The 26,651-nt window shown below is 44.9% G+C and overlaps 1 protein-coding gene across 1 annotated transcript; it reads left to right on the plus strand.

Annotated features, from left to right (window-relative positions):
- The first annotated feature begins 7,984 nt into the window (after nt 1-7,984).
- LOC306972962 (uncharacterized protein) lies at nt 7,985-24,894 on the plus strand. The gene is made up of 8 exons (XM_079569711.1): nt 7,985-8,291; nt 10,249-10,814; nt 10,926-11,215; nt 11,507-13,613; nt 17,122-17,306; nt 20,717-20,850; nt 23,211-23,316; nt 24,533-24,894. Exons 2-8 carry the CDS (start codon nt 10,307-10,309, stop codon nt 24,605-24,607), a joined length of 3,405 nt encoding a protein of 1,134 aa, XP_079425837.1. The 5' UTR covers nt 7,985-8,291; nt 10,249-10,306; the 3' UTR covers nt 24,608-24,894.
- The last annotated feature ends 1,757 nt before the right edge of the window (nt 24,895-26,651 follow it).

Genomic DNA, 26,651 nt, shown 5'->3' on the forward strand with positions numbered 1-26,651 from the left:
CACCAGGGAGAAACAAATGAGACTAGAGGTGAGACCCACTTGAGACACCAGGGAGAAAGTTTTTATGGCTCCTAAAGCTTCTAAACAAGCCATAATGGAGAAATAAAGATTCAATCTCACTTAAATAGCAAAATATACATTTATTTAATGTATGCGACACAACAAATATTAGCATACATAAATAAAAACATTTTCATCGAAGGCCACCTATTGAAGTGTGAGCAGCTACAGCATATGGTCAAAGCAGTAAAACTGTCCCTCCAGGATTTTGCAGGCCTTTTTTGTTATTGTTGTAGGATATAGTATGTGCCTGATTTCACAGTCATTTTTCCAAAAGTTGCAATGAATCTAACTTTTCTTCCCTGTTTTAACCCTAGAGGAAAAAAATATATGTTTTTGGCACATGCCAATAGTAACAAGTAAAATGGATTTCTACTGATAGGAAATAGTATTTGCAGGGAAGAAGCAAAGAAAATAGCGGATTATTCCTGGAGGAACTGGTAAAACATTAAATGGTGCAAGGTTGAACTTTAATGTCGGCTGTCTGTTAAGTTAACAAGAGTTCAATCGAGTAGAATTATTAAAGTAACAAGTTCCATCTCTAACAATGTGTGACACCCAAGTAATAAAAAAGGCTGCCCTTGGGCACCCTTGCTGAAGATCCCACAGATGATGTTAGATTATGTAAAGGTCCTGTGTCTTGACTTCAAGCTTTTATCCTTCTGGACTTTTTCAGTATTGCCCAAAGGTAATAGTCCATTAGTCCAGGAAAGTTGCTGATTTGTTCGCCTTCTGGAAACAGTTCAATGTTTTTGGGGATGTTCTGTTGTCATCACATTGGGGTTCAATCTTGATTTTTTAAGATGATCGGTGGCAACATCTGCTTGGTGTCCATTTTCCCCTTCTTCATTCTTCTGCTGCAAAACAAACAAAAACATTTAATGTTTAATGTCTGTCATCATTTCATTGCGGACCGTCCTATTCAGGTTAAGGATCAAACATTGCCATACACTTGCCAAAAGTCTGTTTACAAAAGAAACATAATATACTACATCCAAATAACGCACTTAAAACAGTGCAACTACCAAAAGAAATAAGCATAAACTATTAAAAATATATAAATAACACAATTGGAGTAAACGCTATAATAAACTACAAAACTCTGAGTTGAAAGCCAGTAAAGTACAGTGGGTCTTTGGACAAGACTCTGCAGCAATGAAATATTAAATATATATATATATATATTTTTAATATGTTTTAATGTGTAAGAAGAACTATGTAGTCTGCAATATTAACTGGAAATATTAAATCGGTATCTGCAAGGAAATGCAGCCAATGTAAATCATTTAAGTCACCAGACCCCTTTTCCCCAGATATAACCAAAAGCCACAAGAGGAGAGCTGAAGAGCTGAAGAGCTGCATGCGGATTTAAAACCACTGGTGTCACATGCCTGCTCTAATCAAAAACTCACTTTTGAAGTGCTTGTAATTAAGCTGGTCGCATGGTATTGGGCAAAATCTGTGTCCTGCCTCCAGCTGTACACAACCTGCAACACAGAAAAACAGGAGGAAAAGTTCAGGTCATGTATTTCAGCCACGATTATGTTTAAGGAAAATACCATAAAAAGTAATAAGTAAATGAGGCATAGCCTATACTGTAAATAAAAAGCATAATGTTAAATACTACTTACTTTTTGTAGAAACTCCTCTAGTTGGTCAACTCTCCCACTTGGCTGAGGGATAGCAGGAGCCTGGGGTATACTAGTAGAGAACGGTGGATGTCTCTGAGTTCAGAGGGCCGTGCATGAGGCTGTTATAGGACATGGCAATCAGATCTGAAAATCAAAACAGGAAAAAAGAATATGACCTATAGTAAATGCAAACTCAGAGTAAAAAATATTAATATTACAGAAGTGTCTACAATGCCGTGGGACGCTTCTCAGCTATTTTGCTGTCACATGCATTTGATATGGACAAATTCTACCGGTTAAGGGCCAGGCGTTGGAAAACGCATAAGTATAGAAACAATTAAAGTTTGGGAAATGATTTTGATTAGGTTACCGGTAGGTAAAGGTTAGGTTTATCTTGTAATAACTAATAATTTAATTTATTTCTCAAACTGATTCTAAGTGGATATATTGAACAGGATGTCTTTATACATTTTCATAAGGAGACAGCAAAATAGCAAAACGAGTTTGTAGCCAGACAGTTCTGAAGACACTGCCTAATATTATGCATAAATGAATGAGAGTGAACTTACATTTCAGGGTGTATGTGGGAGTGTCTCCCTCTTCTCCCCATCCTCTTGTTTCCATCAAGCAAAGTTAGCTGCAGGAATATTTAGTTAGAAGTGCAAAGTTAAAACACATACTGTTCTGATACAAATATCGTTGCTTTATAGGATTATAATAATTATTATGAGAATATATCAATTGGTGTTCCTAATCTTAACAAATAATACATTCATGTCTCCACAAAGAAATGTAATTTCCGATTCCTCGTTACAGCTTGTGCACACAAAGCTAACAACATTGCTAACAGCTAAGGCTAGCATAGCCGCGATCGCGGCGGAAAAAAGTCGTTCTGGGAGTTAAATTAATACGACGACATAACTCGGCAGGTTCTGTGCTTTCCAACGCTATATAGCATGCCCATGTTGGGAGAGAGTTGGACAGTAAAACGATGCCCGTTTAGTTAGCATAGTGCTATAATACAACATAGCTTCCGCAACTGTTTTGCTGCACTCGCAGCGCCTGGGAGGGAAATCAAGCCACAGTAAATAATAGGAAGGCTAAACAGAAATGAAACTTGGTCTTACCTTCGATGTTGTAGTTGGTGGATAATATTTTCCATCAGGATTATTAGTAGTTTTGCTGTATTCCGTGCGCTGCTGCTCGGTGCTACTGACCACCAGCCACTTTGGACAAATCAACCAATCAGAGCTCAGCAACAGTGAGCGACAAGGCTCCTAGCCAATTACAGGACTGATAGTGAATTTGAAAAATTGGCGCTAACCAATGACTTTGTAGCTCATCCTTGTTCAAGCTGCGAACGCGAACCGTTTGTTTGAAAAGAAAAAAAAAAGATTATTATTTATAAATTACTACCGTGTAAAATAATATAGCATCCATGCAATTCCATTTTATTTATTTACCTCCCCCAAATGCATAGGCTAAACAATGACAAATTCACAGCATAAATAAACTATAGTAATAATTTAAAAAAATATATATATGACTTGAGTCAAACCAAAGAGAGACATTGAAAGTATGGTGTTGAGCATAGAAAAATGTGTTATTCATGATAAATACAAATCTTTATTTATGAATCAGGTAACAATTTTTTTAAGACTGTTTTTTTTTTTTTTTTTTTCTTGGGTTTTTATTGTCTGTAAAGGGAAATTTTAGAGACACAGAAAGAGCCTGGAATGAGACCTGATTCAGTTGGAAGTGAAATCTCTCTGGTTTCTAAACTTGAGACAAAGTGAAGACACCAATGTGGAGACAGTTTGAGTTTTGATAAAGAACAAAGTGATATCTCTTTCAAATCTACACTGGAGTCTGACCTGAGCTTTTGCACAGCCTGTTGCTCAAGAGACAAAAACAAGAAACAGGAGCAATAAGCCATGAGCTCACTTTGGTCTTAAACACTGCTCAAAATGGTCTAGGAGAAAGAACTGAGACAATATTAAGATCTCAAATTGGGATTTTCTTTCCTCTGGGCAGGACAATCAGCATTTTCTTTTAAAACTATCTCTGAATGGAACAAGCTTCCAACTGCACTAAAATTATGCAAAGACTTAAAACGATTTTGCCTGGGTGTGAAACAACATTATCTGGGAAATCAAACATGTCAGCATTAGAGAAAACAACAACAGCAACAACTAAATGTGACATCTGAGAAGGGTAGGGGTGGGTATAGACTATAGAGCAGGGGTCGGCAACCCGCGGCTCCGGAGCCGCATGCGGCTCTTTCATCCTTACACTGCGGCTCTGAGTAGCTTGGGAAAAAAAAAAAAAAAAACCTAAGTATTTAATTGAAGTGTGTTTTATTTGTGTTAGTTCTTTAATATTTTAGTTCTAAATTGGAAGATTATTGTGATCTTGACATGTTAGAATAAATATATTTTATTGTTTTTCGTCGCTCAAAATAAACGTCATACTCGTGAAAGCCGGTATACCCGCCAAAACGCCGGCTTTTCCTCCTCCTGCGGTCGTTCCTCCTGATGTTTGGGAGCCAGTCCCTGTCACCCCTATTGCCCCCCCGCTGGAGAACCCCACTGTTATATATTTGTCCCGATTTTCCCCGCGTTTGTGGGAAAAAAGGGACAGTAAGAAGTGCGCCTTTCCAGCGGTCCCTGAATGCATCTCCCACGCTGCCTCGCACCAAAACAACAGCGCGTGGTTCCAGCAGCTACACCACAGATAAGTTAAGGCTTCTTTACAACCTTAGACACGTAAAGAAAGCGGCGATGGGCGCGGGGCAGGTGGAGACAGGCCTGTGTTTGTGGATTATAAAGTTTTTTCAAATGGAGCTGAGGACTGACCAGACGAGTGAGAATCATGGATAAAGAGGTTTAAGAGCAGCACGTTCTACGACGGATCCTCAGAAGATCGAGTGCACAGTGAGTGTAGTGTTTTTATGCTTTTCTGTGGAGTAAAGTCAGCCCAAATTGTGCGGCTGTTGCACGGACTTATCTGACATGAAGCGTGTGCGTTTGTTGATGCGTTTGCCCGTGTTACGCATTGACAGGAGCGGGGTTGAACTGGTGTGACTGTCCCATAGACTGAAAAACTATTGCTATTCTTCAGTATATGGACAGGCCTGAGCTGGTGTATTTGCTTTTTGTTTAACCCGATTTGGCAAGAGCCCAACGAGTCAGGGGCGCACGGCGGAGCGAGACGTCTCTGCTCCGCCTCCAACCCGGTGTGCGCGGCAGGCGATCTTGTCCACATTCGCCCAATTCTTGACAGATTTTTGACAGAACGCGACAATTCCCAATAACTCGCAGCAGAACGCAACAGCGCGCAACAGCTCGCAGCAGTGCGGGACGCATATTCGTGACCGTGCGTAATAATTCGTGCCATTAATCGTAACACGCAGTAACAGGTCGCAACAGTTCGCGGCGGCGCGTGAAACCTCTACCCCGTATCACCCACATTCGTGATCCTCGGCCACGAATGTGGATTCGTGGCATTCGTGACTTGTTGTCGTTATGTGTAAACCCAGCATTAGATGTCAAAAAGTATTTGCGGCTCCCAGTGTTTTCTTTTCCGTGGAAACCGGATCAAATGGCTCTTTCGGTGTTAAAGGTTGCCGACCCCTGCTATAGAGGAACAAGTTTTCCCTTTAATAAAATGTACTTTTTAAAAATTGTATATAAATGTAAATACTGTCTGTAAATATCATGAACTGTATTTTATTATGCTTTTTGTAGTGTTTTGTAATTGTCTGTCTCGGGGACTGCAGATGGAAATTAGCTCCAAGAGCTAAAGTCTGGTACAAAGCATCTTTTCATATGCTGATTAATGCTCCTGTACATGTCCCTGTCAAATAAATAAAATAAAATAAACTAAACTAAACTATAATATTCAGGAAATGTCTCTATTTCTATACATACCATATAACCAGAGGTGCAGAGGAACGTTTTGAAGAAATTGCAGCAGTAAGACAGACCAAACACAATTAAATGTGAACATTCCAAAGAAAAAAGCATACACACTTGAGGAGAAAGAATGCAGCCCTGTGGGACTCCTGCAGCTGTGATACCAGACTCCTCAAAACAATTTCTTGTGAAGAGCCCGGTATCCTCAATTGGTAGGGGAGAATGGGGTAATGTGGGACAGCGGGCAATGTGAGACACCCCCTGTATCTAGGCAACAGAACACAAATGTGGTCATGTGACCATTATATTATCAAGCCCCACCCATTCCACACTTGTCAGGTAGGAGAGGTTGGTGCTGGTGCTGTGTTGAATTTTTTTTTTTCTTTTTTTCGCATAAATGTGTTTATCGCGTGTAAAAGTAAATGTTCTTGCTGAGAACGTTATCAAGTGTTGTGTCAAAACAAACGGCTTCAGGTAGAAAAACATCTATCAAACATGTTGATGAACTTCCAACATGTGAACCCATGTGCTTGATGCTCGCTAAAGATTAGCCTGAACTGCTAGAGATGCAGTTCTTTCTAAAATGGTGGCTGTGGGTAAAGTGAGACAGTAATCCAGGTCTGGCCTGTGTCCTGAGTCCCAGGCTCTTCTAACTGGTTCTGATGGTCCTGTGTTCTGGGCCCCAGGCTCTTCTAACTGGTTCTGATGGTCCTGTGTTCTGGGCCCCAGGCTCTTCTACCTGGTTCTGATGGTCCTGTGTTCTGGGCCCCAGGCTCTTCTAACTGGTTCTGATGGTCCTGTGTTCTGGGCCCCAGGCTCTTCTAACTGGTTCTGTGGGTCCTGTGTTCTGGGCCCCAGGCTGTGTACTAGATAGTTCTGATTATGGGTCCATGTTCTGACCCTGAGGCTGTGTAGGCTACTAGCTGGTTTGATCCCCCTTCGTGCTGACCCCCAGACACCAGCTGTTCTGACCCCCACACTGTGAAAGTTAATTTATACATTTTGAGTCATATTATGTTGTATTTCATTTACTTTTAAAGTAGCCTACTTTGATCACTTTCAAGTGTTTAAAAATGGATTATTTGACCCAGAGACTGTGTACTAGCTGGTTCTGATTGTCCTGTGCTGACCCCACACTGTGAAAGTTTATTTATACATGTTGTATTTAATTTAGTTTTAGAGTAGCCTACTTTTGATCACTTTCAAACTTTAAAAAAATTGCTTAGTTGACCAGTCCCCATGATTCTGTTACTCGTCCAACATTAGTTTGGGATTGTGTGGTTGTCAGTCCAGCTTTTATTATTACAACATGTCTCAGTTTACCCCGAGGGTGGGGTAAAGTGAGACACATGACCACTTCTTTAGGAACAATCATATTTTCATTGCCCTTTGTCCTGAAGACATGCCTCAGGTATGCTTTCCATAGCTGGGCAACATCCTGAATTAAAAGGAAATGGGTTAATTTTACTGATGTATAATATTTGCTCAGCTCAAGGGGAGCAAATGTAAAAAGTGTATCACATCACCCCCCTCTCTCTATTGTTTAACACGTAGTGTTATACAAGTGCCATATTTCCAAATAAAACATTTCCAGTAGACTTAAGTTTTTTAAATAGTAATCTACAGCAAAAATGTTAAGTTGATGTCTCTAAATGTTGCCTAAAAGTTTTTCCTTTTCACCTGCAGTGCTTCTGTTTCTGTTGCACTGCTTTCATCCTTGTACATGTTAAAGGGTTAGTTGTGTCCAAGCTCAGTATATGAACATGTTTCACAACTTTCAGGGTCACTTTTTGGCCACAGTCTTTTTACCTGCTAGTTCTTGATCCAAAACAAAACAAAACCCCTTTTAAACGAGGGTCTCATGTTCATCGTTTACCTTTTAAGAAGGACAAAACAGGTATAGGGCCTTTAAGAAACACCAGGTCTAAATCAAGATCAAATCCGGACTAAACAGGGTCCAGGGTCTAAACTGGACTGAATTATGTCCAAACCTAAAAGAAAGAAGAAAACAACACCAGCATGGGCTCAATGAAATGATCTGCAGTTCAAATGGACCATGAGCTCTGGATAAAGCCCTTCTGGGGAGTGTTTCCTGTACTAGACCAAGAGATGACTTCTCCATAACAGGCTCCACGGGACTGAAGGAGATTGGGACAAACGCCTCTCTCGTAACCACGTGACGTCACTCGTTCAGAGTGGGGGTGGACCGATGCGGATCATTCATGGCAGGCATCCACTTCAAAAAAAAAAAAAAAAAAAAAAGAAAGAAAGAAAAAAGGAGAACGGATCAACGTCAGAGAGCCAGTGACGTAGCCTTTGTCGATGACACACGCGCACGCTCCCCCCCCCCTCCCTCTCTCTCCCCCTCTCTGTCCCCCTTCTCCGTGAGCGGGCACCGTCACTGCCAGCGAGCCGACTGCGGGAGGATACAGCGGCACAGGCTGCATGCGCACAGGCCGGACCGCGCAGGGCACAGCGGTGCGTGTGTGCGTGTGTGTGCGTGTGTGTGCGTGTGTGTGGGGGGGGGATGCGGAGCCCATGGCGCAGGACCACAGCGTGCGGGGGCGGTTGAGAATAACGACTACAGCCATGTTCCTCGTCCAAACAACAACGACAGCAGCGAGGAGACGCCAGAGGAAAAGCACCTGACCGTGCGCATCACGACGCGGTGCTCAGAGCGACAAAGGTAGCTCCATATCTGGGGGGGGGGGGCGAGGGGGGGGGGCTCCTGCGTCCTGCGTCCTGCCGTATCTGCGTGATGTCTCTGTGCATAGGCTACGGGTATGTGAGGACAACTCCAGGCACGGTAGGCCTGCGCTCAAGTGCAGTTAATACCGGCGTAGTGATGGGCCTAAATCAAACGACTCATTATCTCCGAGCGCTAATAAGCATCCGGGTCATTGAAGAGGACAATGAGCGCGTGCAGGTGTGGAGGAGAATAATGAAGCTGCTCTGGCCGGATGTGCTTGGGATGTGCTGGGCCGATCATGATTTGGGGAATACTGGCCTTTACATTCGGCTCTGGACAGTCAATTCACTCCTGCAGTAGAGTAAAGAGTCAAGCCGTTTCTCTGACCACTCTGATGTCTGACCGCTCTATTGCAGCTGTGTGGTGTGTCCCTGATGTCTGACCGCTCTAATGCAGCTGTGTGGTGTGTCCCTGATGTCTGACCGCTCTAATGCAGCTGTGTGGAGTGTCCCTGATGTCTGACCGCTCTATTGCAGCTGTGTGGTGTGTCCCTGATGTCTGACCGCTCTAATACAGCTGTGTGGAGTGTCCCTGATGTCTGACCGCTCTAATACAGCTGTGTGGAGTGTCCCTGATGTCTGACCGCTCTAATACAGCTGTGTGGTGTGTCCCTGATGTCTGACCGCTCTAATACAGCTGTGTGGAGTGTCCCTGATGTCTGACCGCTCTAATACAGCTGTGTGGAGTGTCTCTGATGTCTGACCGCTCTAATACAGCTGTGTGGAGTGTCCCTGATGTCTGACCGCTCTAATACAGCTGTGTGGAGTGTCTCTGATGTCTGACCGCTCTAATACAGCTGTGTGGAGTGTCCCTGATGTCTGACCGCTCTAATACAGCTGTGTGGAGTGTCCCTGATGTCTGACCGCTCTAATACAGCTGTGTGGAGTGTCTCTGATGTCTGACCGCTCTAATACAGCTGTGTGGAGTGTCTCTGATGTCTGACCGCTCTAATACAGCTGTGTGGAGTGTCCCTGATGTCTGACCGCTCTAATGCAGCTGTGTGGAGTGTCCCTGATGTCTGACCGCTCTAATACAGCTGTGTGGAGTGTCCCTGATGTCTGACCGCTCTAATACAGCTGTGTGGAGTGTCCCTGATGTCTGACCGCTCTAATACAGCTGTGTGGAGTGTCTCTGATGTCTGACCGCTCTAATACAGCTGTGTGGAGTGTCTCTGATGTCTGACCGCTCTAATACAGCTGTGTGGAGTGTTCCTGATGTCTGACCGCTCTAATGCAGCTGTGTGGAGTGTCCCTGATGTCTGACCGCTCTAATGCAGCTGTGTGGAGTGTCTCTGATGTCTGACCGCTCTAATACAGCTGTGTGGAGTGTCCCTGATGTCTGACCGCTCTAATACAGCTGTGTGGAGTGTCCCTGATGTCTGACCGCTCTAATACAGCTGTGTGGAGTGTCCCTGATGTCTGACCGCTCTAATACAGCTGTGTGGAGTGTCCCTGATGTCTGACCGCTCTAATACAGCTGTGTGGAGTGTCCCTGATGTCTGACCGCTCTAATACAGCTGTGTGTTGTGTCCCTGATGTCTGACCGCTCTAATACAGCTGTGTGGAGTGTCCCTGATGTCTGACCGCTCTAATGCAGCTGTGTGGAGTGTCCCTGATGTCTGACCGCTCTAATACAGCTGTGTGGAGTGTCCCTGATGTCTGACCGCTCTAATGCAGCTGTGTGGAGTGTCCCTGATGTCTGACCGCTCTAATGCAGCTGTGTGGAGTGTCCCTGATGTCTGACCGCTCTAATGCAGCTGTGTGGAGTGTCCCTGATGTCTGACCGCTCTAATACAGCTGTGTGGAGTGTCCCTGATGTCTGACCGCTCTAATACAGCTGTGTGGAGTGTCCCTGATGTCTGACCGCTCTAATACAGCTGTGTTTGGTGTTGCAGGTCGTGTCAGTACTGCGGGGATCTGTCTTCTGATTGAGCAGCGCTGCCTAAACTACCTATGAGGCCAATAACCAGTCCCCTTCTCCAACAGAACAATAATAACAACTACCCCTGCCTGAGCGCAGTGGGCCCTGGGCCCCTGCCGCTCAAGTGCCCCCGTCCTGCTCTGCCCCTCTCCAGCCGCCCAGAGCTGGGCCTGACAGGCCTGCCTCTGATCAGGGGCCTACGAGCATGGGCTCTGTGCTCCAAGAGCCGTCACCGATCTGGGGGGCCCTTGGGACAGGCCCCTGTGAGCTGCCCTGGACCCGCAGATGTACACCTTAGTGACGAGTGGGGGATGGCCCTCGGCCTGGATGCCAGGCGGGCCGGTATCGGGGCACTGGTGGCCACCCTGCAGAGCAGAGAAGGCAGCAGCAGGACACAGACACAGAGCCTGTTCCTCCGCACAGCTCAGGCCCCCACTCCTCAGCCTGGGGGGGTGCTGAGAGGGTGGCTCCGCAGCCGGACTGGAGGGGCCCAGGCTCAGCCTATGCACACAGCAGCCAGCAGGGCCAGAGAGCGCTCAGGTAACTTCTCTTTTCTTTAAGGATTGAGTGAACCTATTGGTTTTCTCTTGGTATATGCACATGGTCCACCGCTCAGTCACAGATGACTTTGATCATAGATCTCTGTTTCAGGCCGGCGCTGGAGGAAGTCAGCTAACCACTCAGCAGGCCGAGAAAAGGTCCACACGAGGCAACTCCGGCTGGATCAGCCCAGACGCAGATGTTCTGGAGAACAGGAGCCCAGAGAGGAATTCAGACTTACAGAGGAGCTTGCAGAGGAACCCAGTAAGGAGGTCCCAGGGGAGCTCAGACAGAGCACAGAGGAGCCCAGAGGCGAACTCTCAGAGGAGTTCACAGATAAGGTCACAGAAAAGCTCACAGAGGCAGAGCCCAGAGAGGAACCCACAGAGGAGCCCAGAGAGGTCACAGAGGAGCTCACAGAGAAGCTCACAGAGAAGCTTACAGAGGAGATCACAGAGGCCAGAGAGGAACCCACAGGGGAGCCCAGAGAGGTCACAGAGGAGCTCACAGAGAAGCTCACAGAGAAGCTTACAGAGGAGATCACAGAGGCCAGAGAGGAACCCACAGAGGAGCCCAGAGAGGTCACAGAGGAGCTCATAGAGAAGCTCACAGAGAAGCTTACAGAGGAGATCACAGAGGCCAGAGAGGAACTCACAGAGGAGCCCAGAAAGGTCACAAAGGAGCTCATAGAGAAGGTCACAGAGAAGCCCAGAGGGGGGCTCTCAGAGGAGCTCAAAGATGTCACAGAGGGGCCCAGAGAGAAACCCGTGGAAGAGCTCACAGAAAAGGTCACAGAGAAGCTCACAGAGGAACTCAGAGAGGAGATCACAGAGCCCAGAGGGGAACTCTCAGAGAAGCCCAGAGAAGTCACAGAGAATCTCATAGAGGAACTCAGAGAGGAGTTTAGACCAGCATCAAGAGAGGTGCCAAGTGAGCAGATCAGAGAAGAGGTCAGAGAGAATTATGAAAAGAAGCTCAGAGAGAAGCAAAAAATAGACTTCATAGATCATAAACTTTTATTGCTCATGTACAAACCTGGAGGAGTGTCTTTAGTCAGAGCCCTGATAGAAGAGAGTCTCATCAAGCTGCAGACCCAGACCCTCCCATTTGAAGAACCTCACAACCCTGCACTTTCATCTGCACCTAGATCCAGTAAACAGCTCCAAAATCCCACTAGAGTTGAGCTAGAAGGTGCAATCACAGATGGTCTTATCCACCAAGGAAGCGCCTATGACCCGGACGGCCTGGTGTGCTCCATCTGGGACCCAGCCTGTGCCCTCTCCTCTGCTCCACAAGGGGGCAGCACATGTAAATCCAACACTGAAGAAGCTGATCCTCTTACAGTCAGCTGGAATGGTCCTGTGGTACCAGAGAAGACGGCCAGTCCAGAAGAACATTGGAGTAGCCCCACAAGGGACAGGTCAGACCCAGGCTCTGCTGACCCAGAGCGGGGGGCTCTTCGGGACCCTGCACCTGATGGCAGAGAGCGGGGGGCTCTTTGGGACCAAGCATCTGATGACCCAGAGCGGTGCGCACTGAGGGACCCAGCACCTGATGACCCAGAGCGGTGTGCACTGAGGGACCCAGCACCCGATGACCCAGGGTGGGGGGGTCTTAGGGACCCAGCATCTGATGACCCAGAGCGGTGTGCACTGACGGACCCAGCACCTGATGACCCAGAGCGGTGCGCACTGAGGGACCCAGCACCTGATGACCCAGAGCGGTGCGCACTGAGGGACCCAGCACCTGATGACCCAGAGCGGTGTGCACTGAGGGACCCAGCACCCGATGACCCAGGGTGGGGGGGTCTTAGGGACCCAGCATCTGATGACCCAGAGCGGTGTGCACTGACGGACCCAGCACCTGATGACCCAGAGCGGTGCGCACTGAGGGACCCAGCACCTGATGACCCAGAGCGGGGCGCACTGAGGGACCCAGCACCTGATGACCCAGGGCGGTGTGCACTGAAGGACCCAGCACCCGATGACCCAGAGCGGGGTGCACTGACGGACCCAGCACCTGATGACCCAGGGCGGTGTGCACTGAAGGACCCAGCACCTGATGACCCAGAGCGGGTCGCACTGAGGGACCCAGCACCTGATGACCCAGAGCGGTGTGCACTGACGGACCCAGCACCTGATGACCCAGAGCGGTGTGCACTGACGGACCCAGCACCTGATGACCCAGAGCGGTGTCCACTGAAGGACCCAGCACCTGATGACCCAGAGCGGTGTGCACTGACGGACCCAGCACCTGATGACCCAGAGCGGTGTGCACTGACGGACCCAGCACCTGATGACCCAGAGCGGTGTGCACTGACGGACCCAGCACCTGATGACCCAGAGCGGTGTCCACTGAAGGACCCAGCACCTGATGACCCAGAGCGGTGTGCACTGACAGACCCAGCACCTGATGACCCAGAGCGGTGCGCACTGAGGGACCCAGCACCCGATGACCCAGAGCGGTCTGCACTGAGGGACCCAGCACCTGATGACCCAGAGCGGTGCGCACTGACGGACCCAGCACCCGATGACCCAGAGCGGTGCGCACTGAGGGACCCAGCACCCGATGACCCAGAGCGGTGCGCACTGAGGGACCCAGCACCCGATGACACAGAGCGGTGTGCACTGAAGGACCCAGCACCTGATGACCCAGGGCGGGGGGCTCTTAGGGACCCAACACCTGATGACCTAGAGCAGGGCGCACAGAGGGACTGCAACCTGGACTTTGACAGGGAGGACCCATCGGTGGAACTGGAATTTGGAGGGTTCGTGCAGGCCCCGTCTGCCTGGAGCCCTGGTGAGTGTGGACAGACTTTGCCTATATGTACAATAGGGTTACAAAATGTGTTTAAGTCAGTTTGAAATCACAACGGGAAAGCTTGTGATTAGCAAACGATATGGTGTCAGTCGTCCAGTGCCAATAAACAGTTAGTTACATATGTAGCCACAGCTGCTCTTCTTGACAGACCGACAGAAGCCAACAGACATCCCAACCATCTTCATTCATGCACTCACAGATATCATTCATCCTTGACTATTGTATGTTTTAGGTGTTTTGGGGCCAATGTATGTGCTGAAATCCACGTGACTGTTGTATTAGTTTGCCAGTTTATAGTTAAGTTGTACTTGATTGTCCCCATAGCAAAAATGTATGCATTTGACCTATCGTTCAATGCTGCTGGGGCGGAAATCCACTCAGACACGGGGGGAAAATGCAAACTCCACACACAATGACCCACTCATTCCAGGAATTGGACCTTTATACTGTGACCAAAACTGTGCACACCGGACTAGAGATTTGCTTGAGAAATTGCAATTAGATTTTTTCCCAAAAAAAAATGTATGCAGCCACAGCCAAAAGGCAATCCCAAATATTGTATTTTGAGAACTGCCTCCCTGGTGGGTTCAAGGAGTTGGGGTGAAGTTGTGTAAGTAAAATCCTGTGAGAAATCCTCTCTGTGTAGGCTTTGAACAGAGAGAAGCGTGTATTGTTGGTGAGGCGTCACGTGTTCCAGGCTCTTGAGCTCTTATTTCCCAGGTCTGACCTGGATTGGCAGGGAGCAGATGTGAAGCAGAACACATGACCCACAGAAAACCAAACTACTTTACTTCAGCCAAATACAATCTTAACCTTCTGGACTGGTCCCAGTATCCAAAAACCCATGGACAGAGATGTGAAAGATCGATCTATCTATAATGATGAGGTGGTACAGTGAGGTAGTTATACAATGGTAGCACCAAGGTCGGCCTATGTCTTTAAGGCCAAGTCAATGAAAAAACACTTTCAGTGAACATCTGTGCATTGGTTTGTGCTTGCTTATTGCCATATCCTCACGTTCGGTATACTGTAGTGTGGCCATTTATTCTAAATAAAAATAAAATGGTGTTGTAAATTACTCCCAATGCGCAGTACTACGTATGTCAGCTGGGGAGGTGGTCCTGCTGATGTCCACTGTTTCTATGGGTTTTTTTTTACAGTAAAGGTTTTTGCAGATAGTTTTTTTGCTTGTTTTTTTCTGGGACGTGTGAGAATCCTCAGCTTAAGTCTGCTCAGGGTTTCAGAAAGCAGGCAGTGAACGGGTCTTTGATGTGAAAGCTTGGTAGGAATATGAACATTGCCCGTCCGTCATCTGCCATTACTGTCATCAGGGCGGACAACTCTTGCACTGAATAGGACAAGTACAAGTATCACTGACCAGGGCTGGACTAGCCATCAGGAGCACTGGGAGTTTTTCCGGTGGGCCAACAAACCTTTGGGCCAGTCAGACCAGATGAGTCAATTATAGGCCCATATTGCACCACACCGGCCCACACTAGAGGGTTTGATTTTAGGCTCAGTGCTTTTTAATCTGTATATGCTCCTCTTGGTGATGTCATCAGGAGACATGGAGTCAACTTTCACAGTTATGCTGATGATACACAGTTATACATCTCCATGTCTCCTGATGACACCAGGCCAATGGATGAACTTTTTAACTGCATTTTAGATATTAAATTCTGGATGGCCCCTCCTAGAACCGCCACCTTACATGGTGGAGGGGTTTGAGCGCCCAAATGATCCTGGGAGCTTTGTTGTCGAGGTTTTCGTACCCCTGGTAGGGTTTCCCATGGCAAATAGGTCCTAGGTGACGGGTCAGACAAAGAGCAGTCCTTATGAGAGAACAGGCCAGGTTAGGGAAATCCTGGATGGCAGAAAACTTTCTCCAGCTTACCCAGGACAAAACTGTCCTGGGTAAAAGTTTTAATCATCGGCCCAGAGAGAGAGACTTTTACCCAAACTACAGTCACTGTCTATGAATCCTTCCTCACAGGTGAAGAACCTGGGCATGATTTTTGACTCTGAGCTGACTTTTATTCCACACATTAAGAATATCACAAAGATAGGTTTTTACCATCTAAAGAACATGGCCAGAGTCCACCCCATTCTCTCTGGGGCCAACACGGAGACGCTAATGCATGCTTTTAAGGCTGGAGCTGATCGGTCTGGGTGGACAGGCACACGTGGCGCTGGGGCCCTGGGGAGTTTCGGTACCCATCCCTAGTCAGGACACACACACAGTCACTCCGATATTACGGCCCTCGCCTCTGGAACGACCTAAGGAGGAGCCCAGGGCTGCAGAGAACGTTCATGTATTTAAGAGCAGCTCAAGACCCACCTTTTTAGCTTAGCTTTTAACTGACTAATCTATTTATTTAATCCTAATTATTTTGTATATATATTTATTCATATTTATTCATGTTGATAATTTATCATAGGCTATTGGTGATTTTGTTATATTGTTTCTAGCTTCCTTAATTGCCTTTACTTCTGGATTTTAAACTCTTATGAGTGTTCTTTGATTTTTAGGCTTTAGGCTGTTTCTTCTGAAGGGGCCCTCTGCCTAGGCTGGGGCTCAGTGCTTAATTTGATCCTCCGGGAAATATTTTGGAGGATCCGGCAAAAAATGTATCTGATGTTATGGTGTCTAATGAGAGTGTTCCGGCAAATGTTTTGGCCTGTTCCCCCAATCCATCACATCAGACCAAAAGTGTTCCTGAAAATACTCATTTACAAATGAAGCACTGCTGGTGCTGTCCTGTGAGTGATCAGGTGGAGGTGTGGTGTCTCTCTTGGGTCAGTGCCCTGCGTCCTGGCGCAGACCTTATTTATTCTATTGTCTGTGTGACTCAGTGAGTGGGGACGGTGGGGTAAAGGTTTAAGTGTGTGATTGAGAGATCTGTTTATTTGGGGGGATGGGAGGGTGTGCCAGCACATTGTGATACCTTTCGGTATGAAAAGCGCTTTATAAAGAAAGTAACATTGATTGATTGAAACGGAAACTCAGTTTGGAAATAACTTCTGATTTCCATTAAAAGGATTTTTGCCTTTTCAGGACTTCTATTCTCACTCTACACCTCCCCAACTCCACTGTGAGTTTGACCATTTCATTACCCATATGTACAGTATGATCATTTGGTTGGTTTTGTGTTTATTTGTGTCGCAGTCTCGAGAGGGACCTCATTAACAGAACACACATTTTAAGTCATTTTACAAATGTTGCTGCAAGTTGTAAACAAACAGATTAAAATGAGTGCTATGAGGCCTGACTTCGGCAGAAACAACATGCAGCTGTTTTGTAGCTCATATTATTTTTGTATATTTTTTTTTAGAGGGCCATTCTTGATGCACCGACTCTACTGTACAAACAACCAATCATCCTATAAATGTTTAAATGTCCAAACCCTTTTGAGCGGTGCAGATATGTTTTTTACTATGCTTCACTATCATGGTTTACAATGATTTTCTATGCTTTGTGGACCCCCAGAATGCACCAATCAAACGTGGAACTACAGCGGGGGCGGGACCTGCAGCGACTGGGACCTATCAGACAGCTCGTGGGCAGAGTTTCCTGCAGGCAAGACCGAGCAGACAGAAGACTGTGGGGGTCAATGGTGGTCCCTCAGCTCTGTGGAGGGCAGGGATCCCACACCAGGGGCCAGTCGGGAACTGGTAATTAAATGTATTAATTTTCATGCAGCATCAAACAGGCACAAGAGAGTCACACAGTTAAGGCCTCACTCTCTGTGATGGTGGCACTGTGGAGGTCACAGTGCGAGGGTCGCATTGTTGAAGTTGCACTGCAAAGGTCACACTCACCTTTTTAGAAAGTCCAGGTGACATAGTCCTAATGTACAATGGAATCCCATTGCAGACCTTGGTGAGCTCACTGATAAACTCCTCTTTAAGTGTTTATGAAATGTGCTATGTGCAGGAGTTCATTTGTAATGATTCCAGATCTAAAGCTGGGCCTGGAACAGAACAGAGAGTGAAGCTGAGCTGTTTACTAGATGGAAATAGAGCTTAATTTCATGGTTCAGAGCAGAGCTCTGTAAAGTCAAAGTACCTGACACTGACAGAAGAGTGCATTGAGATGGATTTTGTAAGCTCAGTTGTTCAGTCTTGCCTCTGGTATTTCCGTTGGGGGGAAGCTACAAGCTAGAGGCCTTTTGAGTGCGAGTGAAGCTACAGCCAAACAATGATGAAAAACAGCTTCTGCTGTGCTCGTAATTGCTCCAACAATCGAAAACGGAATCCGGAATTCCAAAGCACTGAGCACGAGGATTTGGGATTTTTTTTTTTCAGGCATTTTAAAGATTAATAATAGTGTCTTCGATGGCACCATATTGTTTACAAGACGATATCATATACTTTATTAATCCCAAAGGAAATTCAGTTTATCAGCTGCACAAATAAGTTGTACATAAAAACAACAGATTAAAAAAAAACTAGAAAAAGATTCAATAAATAGGACAGTGCAGAGAATAAATAAAAAGTACTGTAAAACCATTGTTCCCATTAAGTCCCTCCCACCCAAGGATTTGCCTAATCGCTCTGGGCACAAAATATTTCCTGAGCCTTTCCTTTGAGCAGGAGAGCGAGAGCAGCCTCTCACTGAAGGAGCTCCTCTGCCTCATCACCAGCTCATGCAGGGGGTGGTCACTGTTGTCCATCACAGAGAGCAGCTTCTCCAGGGTTCTTCTCTCTGTGACTGACTACAGAGTCCCGATCGGCCCCGATCACAGAGGAGGCCTTTCTGATGAGTTTGTCCAGTCTCAGAGTGTCCCTTTGCTTGATGTGCAGAACCAACCGCTGCAACTACAGAAAAGCAGTCGTGTGTTGTGTGTTCCGTCCAAACGTTTAAACTTTGGTTTCGTCAGTCCACAGTATATTTTTTCCAGTAGTGCTGTGGATCCGAGAGCTCTTTTCAAACCGGTTGAATTGGTTGGGCCAAACACACAATGTCATGTGTGGAGCACACCAAAATGAAGTCTGGAGCAGGAGCATCATGGTGTGGGGCTGTTTTGTTTCCTCAGGGCCTGGACAACGTGATGTCATCAATTGAAAAATGAATTCACAAGTTTATCATGATATTATGCAGAAAAACCCGAGACATTCACAACAGCGTGGGCAACGATGGGTATTGTTGAGGATTTATCGATACCACTACCCTGATCGATACTCCTTATCGATCTGGTACTTTAATGGTACTCTTATCAGTGCTTTAAAAGGGAAAAAAAGTTACGTAGAGGCTACTGTATATGTAGGCATTAATCTTGTATTTCCAATTTGTGGATACACTTATTATATGGGAGTTAAAATAAGCTTACTTTACACTTACTTTACTTTTGTTTTATCATTATTATTATTATCATCGAGTAAATCAAGGCTGTTGGTTCGATTTGGCTGTAGCTCTGGGGACTCAGTCCAAATGAAGACTTAGTGCAGTAAAATAATGAACTAGGCTGGAGCTACAGCCTGTCATCTTCCTCTCAGCTTGTGTCTAGTGGGTCGACACCGCCTCATGCTGACGTGCACGTGGAGCGTGCGCCCATGTGCACGTGCACGCTGCCGTGTGCGCCGTTTATCCATTTACTATATCAACCAAATTTACCAACTTTACACAGGATTATTCTGGTCTTTTTAAACATAATTTCACCACAAACAAACAAACAAACAAAACAGAATTTGGACAAATGGGGAAACCTCCAGTGGGAAGAATTAACATAGTAAGAATGAATATTCTACCAAAATGTTTTTTATTTCAATGCATACCTTTTTTTTATCACTAAAGCCTTTTTTACAGAGTTGGACAGTTTAATTTCTCAATTCATTTGGAACAAAACGACTCCTGGGATTAAGAAAACAACAAAGACCAAAAGAACTTTGGTCCTTCTACCTCATTACAACCATTGATTTATTCTTCTTTTAAAACCTAAACCCAACACTCTCAAAGTCAAAGGTCTTGTAGTCTCTCATACGGTCAAAATTTGGCATCAAATTAGAAAACATTTTAAATGGATAGATATTTCAATATTAATCCCGATTACACTTAACCATGAGTTCAACCCAGCACTTTGTGAAGTAGCTTTTTCTCAGTGGAAAGTCAAAGGAATACAATCGATACAGGATTTGTTTATTGAAAGTGTGCTTTGCATCTTTTGATCAGTTGTGTCAGAAATATCAAATCCGCTAATGCAAATTGTTTATTATATTTATTTATTAAGAGCTCTTACACCAAACCGGATGTGCGGCAGCGTCTGCCATGATAAGAAGCGTCCGAATTGGGCTGTCAGTTAGGAAGGAGTGAAGGAAAAGGAGCCTCAATGCTAACTATAATAGCCACTTTAGCACAGGGACCTCTGATGCTAACTAACCGGTGATTAGGAGCTATGTGCCATCCCATAAGCCACTGCGCCAATCATTTAGTAGAAACTAAAGCCACATGGATCATTTGCTACTGTAGCTTTATGAAACAGCTGATGAGATCAAATAACACTAAAGGGAAATATATGGCTCATTTGGATTTTTTTTCTCCTTAAATGTCTTTGTTTGGACACTATGTTGTTGTTGTTGTTGTTGTTGTTGTTGGACACTGTAGAGCAGGAGGCGACATGTGCTTTTGTTTGGCCTGCACTCCACCAATAACTTTAAAGAACAAGAAAAACAGCTGTTTGTTGATGTCACTTCCCCTTCACATGGGTAAGGACGGTCGAATTGTGAAAAATAGCTCTGAAGCTCTAGTTCACTAACTGCATAGAGATCTAAAGTCGACCCCATGAAAGGTTAAGGATTAGTTGCTAGTGTTAGTGTTAGTAGGCTATAATTTGATGGTTTCAGACGCAGCCAGATATTCATGTGTACACTGAAATCCTTCCAGTTTTCTGTGGCAGTGGCAGGTCAAGTGCTCAGAAGTACACTGCTGCCCTCTACTGTCTTGGCAGACTCCCTGCTGGCTGTGAAAGCAGTGCGGCACTGTAGCCTCCGCCTAATCAATATACACCAGCTCTGATGGGGAGCACGTTTGGCAGTGTCCCACAAAGTACATGCACTTGAGTAAATATAACTATGTCTGTCTGCAGGGGTCAGTCTTCACCACGGCGTTCCCCTCTCCTCTGGGCCGCTCCCTGGATGAATCTGCAGACTGCTCGGTGCCCACTCTGACGCAGATGCTCAGGGGAGGTGTGGGCCTCACGGATGGGTGTTCGGACCAGAGGTAAGCTCCCCCATACTGCAAACACCACTCAGCCACACTAGTGTATACGTCCCACATTTGATTCTGTTGAAGCCAGTATTGTCCTGCAATTTTCACATTATCGAAGTCTGCAATCCAACACCAGATCCGTTCAGAGTAGCTCTGCACACTTAAGGAATGTGATACAAGAAAATGGAAAAATGTTATTCTTTTGATGCTGTCACCTGGGGTGACAACCAAACAGCAAAGGGTTTAATAGGCAAAACAACGATCTGGGAGGGTTACGATTTTCATAAATTCCCCAACAATAGTATAAGCCTGATAAAAAACTTGATATCCGACCAACTCATCTTGGAATTAACATTCTATATGTTTAAAACCATCATCAATGATATGTATCACAACCTTCATCTCCACGACATGTAAAAGCCTCCACTTTCACCGCTCAACAAACCTGTATAAATAGCACCATGTGTTTGTCACGTCAAAGGCGATGTCCATAAGTCCATTAGACCACAAATGGGATATGTAAATGAGAGAATGCTGCTCCACTTTAGCACGTCATTTTGCACGAGCGAACGCTTGGTAAATGTGTTCATTACTGCGTCAATGATCATTTCTGTTTCTAATTCCCACTGCTGCCTGCTGAGGGCGCTCCTGGCCAATTTGAAATTCTGTCTAACACAATCCTCACTCATGACCTCCTTTCTCGAACATACAGTTGTGCTCAAAAGTTTACATACTCTGGCAGAATTTTTTTTGACTAGTTTTAAAGAATATGAAAGATAACACAAACTTTTTTTCCCCTCATAGTTAGTGGTTGTGCAAAGCCATTTATGGTTAAACAACTAAGTTCACTCTTTTTAAGTCATAATGAAAAAAAAAAAATCCAATATGACCATGATGAAGGTTTACATACCCCGGTGATCATGGCCTGATAAAATGTGGTGGACAAAAAAGTGGACACAAAGGGGTTTCAATGACTACTAAAGGTAACCATCTGTGTGTAATGACCTGTGTGTCATTATTGTGTGTGTATAAAAGGTCAGTGAATTTTTGGGCTTCTGACAGACAGGAGCCCAACATAACAGTGCCAAAGATTGCATCTTTCATCCTGTGCTGCACTGGTGTTTCTGCTTTCTGAGTCATGAGGAAAGCAAAAGAATTGTCAAAGGTCACTTTGAATGCCAATCAGCAGTGTTCAAACTCTAATTAAGAAGTGGAAAATTCAGAATTTTGTTGAAACCAAACCACTGTCAGGTCAATCAACAAAAAAATCAGCAGCAACTACCAAGAAAATTGTTTGTGATGTAAAGAAAATCCTACAAATAGCGTAAAAAAAAAAGTTGTGCAGTTGTTTCAAGATACACAATAAGGAGGCACTGGATGAAACATCAGCCATAAAAACATTCATTACTTCACAGATGACACAAAGTATCCACTTACAATATGCCAAACAGCACAGAGACAAGCCTCAACATTTCTGAAACAATGTCACTTGGAATGATGAAACTGAAATGGGACTTTTTGGCCATAACCATGAACGTTACATTTGGAGGATCAACAAGGCCTGTGATGAACGGTCCATCATTCCTACAGTGAAACACGGAGCTGGATCACTCATGTTTTGGGGATGTGTGAGCTTCAGGGAACTTGGTCTAAACTGATTTCAGGATGAATGTAGCCTGTTATTAAAGAATACTGGAGGAAAAGAGTCTGGAAGCTGCACTTGGACGTTCCAGCAGGACAACGATCCAAAGCACAAGGCTATGTCCACCTCTCAGGCAAATTTCTGCCATCTTGTGTATGGTAGACAATAAAGTTTTTTCTATTCTATTCTATTCATTGGCTCCAGCAGAATAAAGTGAAGGTTCTGGAGTGTCCATTTCAGTTTCATGACCTCAATATCATTGAGCCACTCAGGGGAGATCTCAAACATGCAGTTCATGCAAAACAGTCCAGGAATTTACAGGAACTGGAGGCTTTTTGCCAAAAAGAATGGGCAGTTTTACCATCCGAGGAAATAAAGAGGCCCATCCACAAGTACCACAAAAGAATCCAAGCTGTTATTGACGTTAAAGAGGCATTACACAGTATTAAGAACTGGGGTGTGTAAACTTTTGATCAGGGTCATTTTTGTAGTTTCTATTATCATTATGATTTAAAAAGAACAAACTGAGTTGTTTCACTATAGATGGCCTCACACAACCACTAATTAAAATGTATAGTGATATCGTTCGTACTCTCTGAAAAATTCAGCCAGGGTATGTAAACTTTTGAGCACAACTGTATATCTTAAGAGCCCGTAGGGATGCAGGATGTGTCATTGTAATGAAGCTCCTCTGTTTTACATGAGAATGTCTGGTCTTGCTCTGTCCCAGGCTGTTGGACCTCTTTCATGACCTGAACAGGATGATTGACAGGCGAGTCAGTGGAGTGTCCCGGGAGCGTCTGCAGTGGAGCCTGGGCCTTAACCCCCCGCCCCCGGTGAGTCACCCCCTCAGGTAAACACCTCCTCAGGTCCATGCAGTAGACCTGCTCCTCTGAGAACATACATACAGAGCGGTGAGCGGGTTCACTAACCTAAACCCAAATGTTACCTGTCTAAGTCTTTCCTGGGTTATTATCCCCCTCTGCTGCTGAATGACGCTGGGCACAGCCATACTCCACACACTGTGCAGATAGATGCTCTGCATAGAACTGCCTAATAACCCCAACAACACACGTCCACCCTTGGCCGATTGGTTTAATCTTGAAACAAAGTACCTTATTTTCTGGACTATAAGTCGCTCCGGAGTATAAGACGCACCAGCAAAAAAATTGCATAATGAAGAAAAAACCGACTGAATAGGCGTATGGTATGCTAACGTAACACCTGAAGCATAATTAAATAGGTATCTGGTATGTTGATGTCAGATAAACAGTTTAGATAACTATAGCATAAAGAACAGACCAAACTCTCCCTCTCACTCCAGATCACTAAATCTATTGAAATCTTCATCCTCGGTGTCACTTCTGAACAATCGCCTTGGCAACTACCTGGGCACGGAGGAGTAACTGCACTGTTAACAAGCCTCTCCCGGCAGCATATTTTTTAATCTCTCATTTGTGAACTTGTTTCTCTGGCTGTGGCCATCGAGCTTTTAGCCCGTGATTAGCTTTGTTTTGTTTTGTTCATTGTGGGTAAGAGTAACCTCCGCTCTCCGCTCACTCCAAACTGTCTGCTGCTCAATTAGCCAGCAGTGCACTCTAGTGACATGTGAAATGATATATTTGAATAAAAACAAAAAATAATCACATATTAGACGCACCCCTGCCAAACAAACAAAAAGTGTGACTTATAGTACGGAAAATACAGTATTTCCTCACACAGCTGTATTGTTTCAAGCATTAATTATAGCACTGAACAATTTATTGATCAAACAATTAATCAGTCGTTGTTTTAGGCATAAATCCACATAAACACACTAATGTACCACTGGGTTAGAACACACAGTTACAATTAACATTTTACTCTTTTTACATTTATCTACATTTTCTACTTTGTGTTTTTGATTTTACTTCATAATTGAAACCATTCCATATCTGTCACCCCAGCCATCCTGTCTCTTATGTTTTATAACTTTCACATTTTAACGTTCCTTCATCAAATTGCCACTTGAACTCTGATGGACACTTGTTAAGATTGCAATCGTGTGTGCAGGGAGCCAGAGCCCGGGGACACGCCCACCGCCACCATTCCCATGGCCACGCGTCCACCCATCCAGGTCTCCTGTAAGCCACGCCCCCTCTCCTGTGCCATTGGAGTGGGATCCGTGGACTGGCCTCGTCCCTGGCTTTACCAAGGACATGAGAAACCTTTAATATGCACAGATTATTTTGTTACTCCAGCTACTCCTCTCCACACACACATGGAACTGCTACTATCGCCTTGAAGACCTTCACAGTCTCTGGAGCCCACAGCCCCAGACTGGACCCTCGCTCAGTGCACGCTCACAGATGTGTGGGAGAGTGTTTGGAGACAGTGGAACATCATGTGTCACAAATTAAAGCAACTGAACCCTACTCCGCCCCAGTGTCACTGTCTTCTCTGCTCAACTGGTGTATTGCTAATTAATTCACTGTGCATACTAGGTACAGGGCATCATTCTGAAGGAATAAGATCATTATGTATCTAGATTTTGCTTGCAGAGATTGTGATAGACAGAGTTAGTTGGTAGTGCATTAGATTACTCAGATTACTTCTTTGTCAAATAAAGCTGATCCAATTTGCCCCGTCTGAGTAGTAATCCAAAGTTGGGTATTTTACAACATGGGCTATTGGCCGATATCTCTGGAACCGAAAGTGATTGAGACTTCCCGATTTTAGCAATGGAAAGAGTTCAGTCAGAGCCCTCCCACTTCCTCGGCCTCAGGGGAACTGAGAAACATTATGTGAAAATCGGTCACAAGTTTGTTCACCTAATTTTATATATTTTATGTTGCAGACTTTTGCGTAGAGAGTTAGAGACTCATCCTTTTTTATTTATGAAATCTACTGATTTTTGGCTGTCAAACAAGCAATTGTATGAAATTTGGCCAAAAATATCATTGGTGCATATCGGCATCGGCCTCTATATAATCTATGATTAAAAACCTTTACTATAATAATAAATGTTCAACATAGGCTATTTGAGAGACTGGAAAAAATAAAAAAAATTCTAATTAAATTACTCAAAATATATATCTATCGGCCAACCCCCTTCATTTGAGTATCAGACCCAGAAATCCATATCTGTCGGGCCCTAATCCCAACGTCCGGTCCTGCAGTGTGTCGCGCATTCATTAAAAATAAGCATTTTCTTCACTCAAAAAAGAGGAATGAAAAGCGTCGCTCTCAGGTCCAAAGCCGTGTTAGGTCAACGTAACAGTGCCAGCGGGAAAACACCATAAATATATACTTGAAGCTTTTCTTGCATCCGTAGATATTTGCTATATCAAGAATCGCAGTATCAGAGCATTGTGAGGTTATTGTTACCATGAGCCATGTGTCATATCGAAGCAGGAGGTACTCAGAAGTTCTCTCAGAGGGTCTCTCAGAGGCTCTCTCAGAGGCTCTCTCAGAGGTTCTCTCAGAGGTTCTCTCAGAGGGTCTCTCAGAGGCTCTCTCAGAGGTTCTCTCAGAGGGTCTCTCAGAGGGTCTCTCAGAGGGTCTCTTAGAGGTTCCTAGGAAGACATCAGGGGCTGTCAGGGACACTGTTTCCCAAAGCCCAGGTAAGTCCAAATGGAGCTGCTCATGGAACACGTTTCAGGGATAGAGGAAGTGACATCACAAAATAAAAAGGAAGTTATGTTTTGTACAGGGTAGTCGGGGAAGTTCAGCTAAGGAGGGGACGGGAACAGAGAAATAATATTTTTACTGACTAAATACAGATCTCCAGATCTTCAGTTGGATGATAAATACAAAATAAAATGGAAGGAATAAAAACATTAGTATGGAAAAGTGCCTGACATCAATTCAGTTCAATTCAATTCAATGTCCAACAAACCCATGTGGTTCTGTGTTGGTCCCTGAAGCTGCTGCAATTTGAAAATGTTTCAAAATAAATGTTTAAAGTTGACAAAACAAATCTGAGATATAGTTTTTCTATTGTTGACTTAAACAGACTGAAACATAAAATGAATTAACCTATCTGACCAAATCATGAACATTTATATTTGTCTTTTTGTCAAAAGAATACGACGAAACCTAAATCATTATGTCAAACTGAACAGTGGCTGCAGAGTCATTAAACATTCAAAGCATGTTTTTTTTTTGTTTTCAAAGAGGAGTTTAGTGCTTT

The sequence above is a fragment of the Gobius niger genome, assembly GCF_951799975.1.
Source record: "Gobius niger genome assembly, chromosome: 1".
NCBI classification, from domain to species: domain Eukaryota; kingdom Metazoa; phylum Chordata; class Actinopteri; order Gobiiformes; family Gobiidae; genus Gobius; species Gobius niger.

Excerpts from the sequence above, each read along its gene's own strand:
- LOC306972962 (XM_079569711.1), top strand. The coding sequence starts at position 10,307 with ATGAGGCCAATAACCAGTCCCCTTCTCCAACAGAACAATAATAACAAC. Across the intron at positions 11,216-11,506 it reads CCACAGAGGAGCCCAGAGAG|AAGGTCACAGAGAAGCCCAG; the intron begins GTCACAGAGGAG and ends GAGCTCATAGAG. Across the intron at positions 20,851-23,210 it reads GATGGGTGTTCGGACCAGAG|GCTGTTGGACCTCTTTCATG; the intron begins GTAAGCTCCCCC and ends GCTCTGTCCCAG.